Source organism: Chrysochloris asiatica, unplaced genomic scaffold (assembly GCF_000296735.1).
Source record: "Chrysochloris asiatica unplaced genomic scaffold, ChrAsi1.0 scaffold00195, whole genome shotgun sequence".
Classification (NCBI taxonomy): Eukaryota; Metazoa; Chordata; class Mammalia; order Afrosoricida; family Chrysochloridae; genus Chrysochloris; species Chrysochloris asiatica.
Window position 1 is genome coordinate 2,834,008 of NW_006408713.1, and position 9,101 is coordinate 2,843,108.

Sequence of the window (9,101 nt, forward strand, 5' to 3'; positions counted from 1 at the left end):
CTGACTATAAGAGTTGGCACTTGTACACATGAGGCCAAGTCCAGCTCTGTTTTAATACTGGACAGAAAACAACAACAAAAACAAACAACTACTGGTGGTGTTGCTAAGTCTTGTCCAGCTGATTTGGACTCCTAGTGACCCTGTATGAGATCTTCAGGCTATAAATCTTTATGGAAGCAGAAGATCTCATATTCCAGTGGGGCTTCAACCACTGGCCTTGTGGTGCTTATCCTACAGAGCCACTGCCTATCCAACAGCACTGGTGTGTTGTTGTTGTTAAGTACTGTCAAGTCGGTTCTCATTCATAGTGACCCTGTATCGTGTTTCTGAGGAGGAGCTGGTGAGTTTGAACTGCCTACCTTGTAGCTTGTGGTCCAGTGCTGATTCTACAATAACACACCAGGAGTGCAGTGCTGATGTAAGAGATGGAAAAACTAGGATTCTTGCCCCAGTCCAGCAGTGAGAACCATCCTGTGACCTAGACAGACAACCAGCCTCTCCATGCTTAACTTCTCTCACGTGTTGAAACAAGTGCTCTGATTTTCGATGAGACTGGCAAAAATGATCTGTAAAGGGTCAGAAAATAAGCAGTTAGAATTTGCAGATTATGCTCTTCTAGTAAGAGCAGCCAGAGATGAAATAGGTAGAACTCAGAGATTTGGTGGGTTCATGTCCAGATCACTGCAGTAAAGTAAATATTGCAGTAAAAGGAGTCACACACATTGTTTGTCTTTCCCAGTGCAGATAAAAGTTATACTTACACTAAACTGTAGTCTATGAACTGTGCTATTCATTGTCATTTCAATAGCTAACCTTTCAGAATTGGTAGACCTCTCATTCTTCCTAGTTTGTCTTAGTCTTAAAGAACCACTAAAGCCTGTCCACCAAGGGTGACTTTGCTGGTATTTAAAATACCAGTGGCCTTCCAACATCCCAGCTACATGCACAAGCCACCACAGTACAACAGACTGACATCAGTGGAAGTTCAAGCTGCACTGAAGGCATTAGTGAAAAACTGACCCCCAAGAATTGACAGAATACAAGCTGAAATGTGCCAACATCCTGACACAAGATTGGAAGCACTCACTCATCTATGCTAAACATTTGGAAGACAGCTCCTTGGCCACGTGATTGAAAGAGACTCATATCTATGCTCATTGCAAAGAAAGATGACCCAATATAATATGAAAATTATCAAAATCATTAATATCACATGTAATTAAATTTTTGCTGAAGATAATTAAAAACTGATTGCAGCAGTACATCAACAGGAGTACCAGAAGTTCAAGCCAGATTCAGAAAAGGATGTGGAGCTAGGGATATCATTGTTGACATCAGATAGATCTTGACTGGAAGCAGAAACTATCATTAGAGAGATGTGTGAATGTGCTTTATGGACTATGCAAAGGCATTCATCTGTGTAGATCATAACAACTATGGATAACATTTGAAAAGAATGGGTTACCAGAACACTTCATTGTGGATAAAAAGAAGCTGTACATAAACCAAGAGTTAGTCATTTGAACAAAACAAGAAGACACAGAGTGGTCTGGTCTGTGTTAGGGTTATATTCCCTTATCATATTCATTTAATCTGTTTGTTGAGCAAATAATCTGAAAAGCTGAACTTAATGAAGAAGAACATGGCATCAAGATTGAAAATAGACTCATCAACAACCTTCAATACGCAGATGACACAACCTTGCTTGCTGGTAGGAAAGAGGATTTGAAATGCATGCTAATGAAGATCCAAGACTAGAGCTTTAGGCATAGATTGCAACTCGATGTGAAGAAAATGAAAACTCATGCAGCCGTACCAATTAATAGCAGCATGATAAACCTAGAAAAGATTGCCATTGTCAAAGACTTCATATTGTTTGGATCCACAATTAACACTCGTGGAAGCAGCACTCAAGAATTCAAATAACAACGTATCACATTAAGCAACTCTGCTGCCCAAGACCTGATTAAAGTGTTTAAGAGCAGAGACATCAGTTTGAGGACTAAGATGCCTCATAGTTTCAATCACTTCACATGAATGTGAGAGTTGGACATTGAATAAGAAAGACTGTAGAAGAATCAATGCATTTGAATTATGGTGTTGGTGAAGAATATTGAAAGTACCATGACTGCCTAAAGAACAAACAAATCTGTGTTAGAAGAAAATACACCCAGAATGCTCCTTAGAAGCCAGGATGGCAAAACTTTATCCATTGTACTTTGGAAACGTTGTCATGAATGACCAGCTCCTGAAGAAAGACCCCAAGCTTGGCAAAGTGGAGGTCAAGGAAAAGGAGGAAGAATCTCATTGAAATGGATAGGTACAGTGACAGCAACAGTGGACTCAAACACAATCATTGTGAAGCACAGTACTGGACAGTGTTTTGTTCTTTTGTGTATAGGGTCGCTTGAGTTGGGACTGATTCAGCCTAACAGTCAGAAAGTATGCAATAGCATTATGAAAATGTTTGAAATACTATGAGAATGATCAAAATATGAAGTAACAACAGAAAGTAAGCACAAGCTGTTGGGAAAATGGTGACAACAATCTTACTTAAAGCAGGATTATCACAACCCTTCAATTTGTTAAAAATCCACTATCTGCTGGGTACAATAAAACACAGCACAATGAAATGAGGTCTGCTGATATATGGTTAAACCCACCTCTTAAAAAAGAAGAAATGACATAGGCATTTCTCAGAAGTTGCCGCAACCAGCAGAAGGTTACAGACCAGAGAAGCTCAGGTCATGGCCCTGGACAAGGGTCTAGAGAAGCTGAGTGTAGACTCTGGGGACCCTGATGCATAGGGAAAAGTAAGAAGGGAAGACACTCAAGTGCCTTCATCTGAAAGGGAGAGGGTGCCAGCAAGACCAATGCCTGGAACACTGAAGGGATTTGGGGAGACTTGGGACCCCAAGTCCAGTGAACCCTGCAGGAATGAGGTCCTGGCTGCATCCCTCCTGGAGATAGCTAGTGAAGACTGCTAAGTTCTGCCTCCTAGACACTACCCCTCTCATGGCCCCAAGCCATGAATCTGAACCCCAAGAACAGTTTTATCACTTTTATTTACATGGTGGCAGGCACTTACTGTGAGATATACAGGGCACAGTTGAACTGGACTCACTCCCTCAACTCCTGCCCAGTGGCGACTCCCAGTCCTCTGCACCCCTGCAGCTATTTGACTGCTTAGCTGGACTCACCAGTAGCCAGACTGGCCCAGCTACATTAGTACCATTGTAGGGTCTGAGTGCCCTGAATGGTCCTCATGGGACTGCAGCCCCCCCTGGGAGGAAAGCTCTGACCCTTTCATCATGGCCTGTACCCATGTCTTGGAAAGCCAAAAGAAGGCATGGGATTAATTAGGTGAATGCCTCCCACCCCTCTTCTGTCCTTGGAGAATGGGGATGAGAAAACCTAAGGTCCTTGCTTGACACTGATAAGATAAGGGTTGAGAAGCCTGTTAGATAGCACTGCCTGGGACTCCCTGCTCAGCTGCATTCATTGTCTTCAACAGCTCCTCCTCCTAGTTGGCCCTTGTGAAATGAAGGACCAGCCACCACCTGTTTCCTCTCCTCCTGATGTGGGTCTGATGAATTGACTCTGGCCTTGGGCACTTGGCTTGCCCAGCGACAATTTTCCTCATGACATCAGCAAGGCTTAGCCATCCAGGCAGATAAAAGGTTTGAGCTGAGGGAGGGAGGGAGTCTGGCGATGGCATTCAGGGTGCAGGCAGGCATGTGGGTCACAAAGCCACAGTGGACCTTCCGCTGGATCCGAGCACTGAGCACAAGGTCTTCTCCAGCACTCCAGGCAGTACTGCCCTTCGAAGCCATTCCCCAGTGTCCAGGCAACAAGTGGATGAGGATCCTGCACATCTGGAAAGAGCAGAGCCAGGAGAACATTCACCTGGAGATGCAGAAGCATTTTCAAGAGTTAGGGCCCATTCTCAGGTAGAAATGGGCCCAGGAGTACACCCGGGGGCCAGCCCAACAAGCTGTACCTTTAGGAAGTAGGCAGGGGTGCTGAGGGTCCATGTCCTTGACTGTGGGGACAATGACACCTTACGCAATGGCCAATTAGCCACTGATCTCTGCTGAGAGGAGAGGATTTAAAGCACAAAAGCTGGAGGAATTTCAGTTAGACAACAGGAAAAGATTTCCTGGCTGCCCTCATAAATCTTGGAAGAGGGAGAGTAGATAGTGGAGTAGCTGGATTGGGAAGGATGCACCCCACCCAACCCCTCTGTATCCCACAGAAATGATGCGGGAGAAGTATCCATGGTGCATGTGATGCTGCCCAAAGATGTGGAGCAGCTGCAGCAGGTGGACAGCCTGTACCCAATCCGGATGCCTGTAGAGCCCTGGCTGTTCTATCGACAACTTCGTGGGCACAAACTCAGCGTGTTCTTGATGTGAGGGGGATATCTGGGGTGGGAAGGGGGCCAGGGCCTGGATATAAAGGAGGGAGAGGTAGAACAGCTCATCACCCAGGGAGTCATCACTATGCTGCATTACCTGGAGCTGAAGGTAGGCACATCCCTTGGAGCAGGTGGAAGGACAGTGATTTCACTGCTGGGTGGCAGGGTCCTCTCTTCCTATTAGGCCATCCCTTATGCTGAGGCCAGGAGTCCATAGCCCTTGGTATTATTGTCTCAGCATACACCTGAGTCTGGGTATCACATCTGGGCTACAGCCTCTCCCCTGGGGTCCTACAGTTATGGCAAAACCCATGCTCATTATGGAGGGAATCTGAGGACAAGGAAATAGGAACACATTGCTTTCCTGAGGGTAGGCAGTGGTGACTGGCTCTAGGGATGTTCTGCTCCCTGTTGAAGGAACAAGCCTGATCATTAGCAGTTGGAGACGGTGCTGGGGGTCTGTGGTTCTGAGACCAGGCTGTCAATAAACAGGGAGGGTCCAGGGCCATCCCACTCTGTCAGGAACAGAAAAGGGTCCTTGTCTGTGGGCATCTGGAAGGGTGAGGACCCAAGAAGAGCAGGACTGGGGAAAAGTGGGGGTGAGAACCTGAGAGAAGGCAAGTGTGCACATGTGAGTATGTATACATGTGCATATGTGTTTGTAACTGCATGTGTGTACGCATGGGTATATCTGTGTCTACATGAGTGTGTATCTGTGTGTGTGAGACTGTGAGTGTGATGTTAGCATGTGTGCACACGTGTTTATGTGCACATGTGTCTGTGTGGTAATTTTGTTTGTGTGTATATACATGTGCTTCAGTATGTGGGACTATGAGCAGGTAAATGTCGGCTTCTGTGAATGACTAAGTTCGCTGTGCATGTAGGTGTGTGCACATGCTACTGTGTGTGAAGAACTCTGCCAGGGCACAGGTATGTGGATGTGTGTGCAAACAAGTGTGTGCTTGAAATATGAAAGTATGTGTAAATTGGTGTGCATGTGTGTGTGCATGGAGGTACATGCACATGCCTACCCATGTAATACATGAATGAAGGAGCATGCTGTGAGCATGGAAATGTGTGCACACTTACGTGTATGTACCTATGTCAGTGTGCATGTGCTACTGTGCACTGTGTGTGAAGTGTGTGTAAATCTGAGTGCTCTGTATGTGCATCTTTATCCATATATGTGCATTGATTGGGAATATGTATGTGTGAACGTGTGTACAAGTACATGGGAATGTGTCGGCATCAGTGTGTGTGTGTGGCTCTGCATGCGTATGTGTGTGAGTATACTCTGAATGTTTATGTGCACTTGTGTTTGTACATGGAGGTCTGAGAATCTGTGTGCATCTACATGCATATCAGTGTGTGTTTGTGTGTAGGAATGGGAATGTGTGCGCCTGTGTATGAGGACTCCTGTGTAAGTGTCTGTGTGTGTGTGTGTGTGTGTGTGTGTGTGTGTGTGTGTGTGTGTTCCTTTCAATGCCCTCTCATGATCTCAGAAGACTGGCTGACAGAAAGGGGTCTGTGAGTACAAGCAGGAAGTAAGAGTGCACACCCAGGCGAGGCCCTGTGTGAGGGCCCCCGTGGACCCTGTGACTCTGCTGTGGGCCTGTAAGGGCTATTTGGGTATACTTTCTATGGGGAGATAGTAATACTGTCCCTGTCCCAGTCCACATTGTTGAGGGTGAGGCTGAACATCTCCTGGTGGATTAGGATGGACCAAGTAAGACTGGGTTGGCAGGAGAACTGCCCACCTACTCAGGGCCTGGTACGGGCCCTCCCCAGCCCCTCAGGTACTCCCAGGCAGCTGTAGATCTAGCCCACCCTGACAGCTGAGGTTGGCTTTGCAAGCCACTCAGAGAGGTGCCACCCGGAAAAAAATGACATGCTCAGCCTCCTCCCTCGGCTGCTCCCTGCTCTTGAGCACCTGTTCTCTGTTCTGCAGGAACGGGCCTGAGTGGCGCCACCTGCGACTGAAGCTGAACTCAAATCTGTTGGAACCCAGAAATGTGCAAAGGTTTGTGCCCATGGTGGACAGGGTGGCCCAAGACTTCTCCCATGTCCTGAGGAAGAAGGCAATGCAGAATGCCCATGGGAGCCTGACCCTGGATATCTGCCCCAGCATATTCTCCTACAGCTTGGAAGGTGGGAAAAAGGCCCCAGGGTCAGGTGGGGGCAGGAGTGGCTAGGAGACTTGTCCCAATTCTCAGCACCTCTCTCCCCACAGCCAGCCACTTTGTTCTGTATGGAGAGCGGCTGGGTCTCCTTGGCCCCAACCCCAGTCCTGCCAACATGAACTTACTCCAGGCTGTGCAGGTCATGATGGACTCTTCCGTGAAACTCATCTCTGTACCCCAGAGCCTGTCCCGCTGGACCAGAACCAGTGTATGGGAAGAGCACTTCCAGGCCTGGGACAACATCTTCCATTTTGGTGAGAGCAACACAAAGCGGAGGGCTTCAGCCCCCCCTCTGCTGCCAGGCAGGGACACTTGGTCACAAAGGCTGGGTGGGGGTGTGCAGTGGGCAAACAAAAAGGAAGAGAGACCCTTCTCTGCACCTAGGCCTGGACTTTGTTCCCCACAGTCAACAAGGCCATGCACAGAACTTACCAGGAGCTGGCGCTCAACAGCCTGCAACATTACCGAAGCATCGTGGCGGAGGAACTTCTGGACTCAGAGATGTCCCTGGACATCTTGAAAACCAATGTTGTGGACCTCACTGTAGGGAGCATAGAAACAGTCAGTCAACATTCAGATGCCCACCAAACCACACCCTTCCCATGCCACCTAAACACATGGCCCCAAGACTTCCAGTGCCCCTAGACATTGGCCTTGGTTTCTGCAGTAAAGGAAGGCTCTGAGGGCACATGGATACACCTGCCCAGGGGGGAAGAGACTCCCTGGGGGTAGGTCCTCCCGGGAGGGTGTGTGAGATCCAGGTTAGAAACTACCCCCCTCCTGCAGACAGCCTACTGCCTGCTGATGACCTTCTTTGAGCTGGCTAGAAATCCCGACATTCAGCATGCCCTACGCCTGGAAAGTCAGGAGGCCGAGGCCACCATCAAGGAAAGTCCCCATAAGGCTATCTCAGAGCTGCCTCTGCTGCGAGCTGCCCTCAAAGAGACCTTACGGTAGGTGCCCTTCTCCATTCATCTTAGGTCATCTGTGCTGATGGAGATCAGCATGTACAATGGGATACATGGGAGTCCTGTTTCCAGTAGCCTTCTCCCTACCAGAGAGGTGAAGTGACTCCTGGGATCCCACCCCCAGGCCTGGGACCTACCTTTCAGTTCCTGGGAGGTCAGGGACAGCAAGCTACATAACAGGAGCAAGGACTAATCTGAGAGTTTGTAGATGGAGGTGGTGACACTTGGGGGCCAGGAAGCTGGGGGGTGGCATGGGGAGGGGCCGAGGCATGTCCCCAAGGGTTTGTCTACTCCTAGGCTGTACCCTGTGGGGCCAACTCTGAACAGGCAGGTGAAATCAGACCTGGTGTTACAGAACTACCACATCCCGGCTGGGGTGAGTGAAGTCTAACCACTCCAATCAGAGACCTCCACAGATGCTCCCTGAAGAGTGAACTGACTGTCACCCCGTCTATCCACAGACCAGGGTCTACATTCACCTCTACTCTCTGGGTCGGAACCCCGTTACGTTCCCCAGGCCTGAGCGCTATGACCCCAAGCGCTGGCTGAACAAGGCGTCAAGCTCTAAATTCGGTCACTTGACCTTCGGTTTTGGGATTCGTCAGTGCCTGGGGCGGCGATTGGCAGAAATGGAGATGCTGCTCATCCTTCACCATGTGAGCTGTGGTACAGCCAGGGGTGGGGCCAAATATTGAGGTTACAATCGCACCACGTGAGAAATGCAGCTGAAGGGAGGCGGTCTGAGGACAGGTAGGGAGGGGTTGGGAAAGGTCCCAGGAGCGTCCCAAAGCAGGTTCCACCGTGGGTACAGGCATGAGGCCTTGAGAAGCTCTGAGGGCAGTTTTGGATGTTTGTCTCTGTCCTAGGTGCTGAAAAACTTCCATGTTAGTACTGTCTCCTCCAAGGACTTACCGATGATTTGGCGCTTAGTATTGATGCCGTCCACCTACCCACTCCTCACCTTCCAGGTTATCAACCAAACCACCAACAGAGCACCTTAGACCTCACACCAGGATCTCCCCACACACACCGCACACCACCCCTTCTCCCCCACCACACACTTTTGTCCTGTCTGCTTCTTGAACTAAGGGTCTAGAGGCCTCAAAGGCACAAATTTTGTCATACTGAACAAGGACAGCATGGTAATGGGATGACATCGAGTGGCAGATCCTGCTTGTGTCCCCAACCCCTTCTCTGTCCCCACCACCATGTCCAGGACCGTCTGTGTGGCTGAACCCAAAGCCCTTAGGTGGTCATACAAGGGCCCTTCGACCACACCCCTTGTCTACCTGTCCAGTCTCACTCCTTCCTTCATATCTTTCCCTTATCCATGCCAAAGAAGACTTCCCTGGCTCCCTTTTACTGCCCTGTTGTTATTGCACAAGGCTCCCTCAATCTGACCTCTCCATGTGGATCCTCAGATTTGATGGTGGGGTTGGTGTTAATTTTCCCTGGTCAGCCATGCTTAGCTTACAATGGCAGGTACGGACTTGTATGGTTGGGCTGCAACTTTTGGATGTGGGGAAGAGTGGAGAG

General features: G+C 48.8%; 1 protein-coding gene across 1 annotated transcript; it reads left to right on the plus strand.

Moving 5' to 3' along the window:
* Positions 1 to 3,711: 3,711 nt before the first annotated feature.
* Positions 3,712 to 8,566, plus strand: LOC102830783 (cytochrome P450 11B1, mitochondrial-like). The gene is made up of 9 exons (XM_006872383.1): positions 3,712 to 3,950; positions 4,256 to 4,411; positions 6,366 to 6,565; positions 6,648 to 6,851; positions 7,004 to 7,158; positions 7,384 to 7,550; positions 7,863 to 7,941; positions 8,027 to 8,221; positions 8,432 to 8,566. Exons 1-9 carry the CDS (start codon positions 3,712 to 3,714, stop codon positions 8,564 to 8,566), a joined length of 1,530 nt encoding a protein of 509 aa, XP_006872445.1.
* The last annotated feature ends 535 nt before the right edge of the window (positions 8,567 to 9,101 follow it).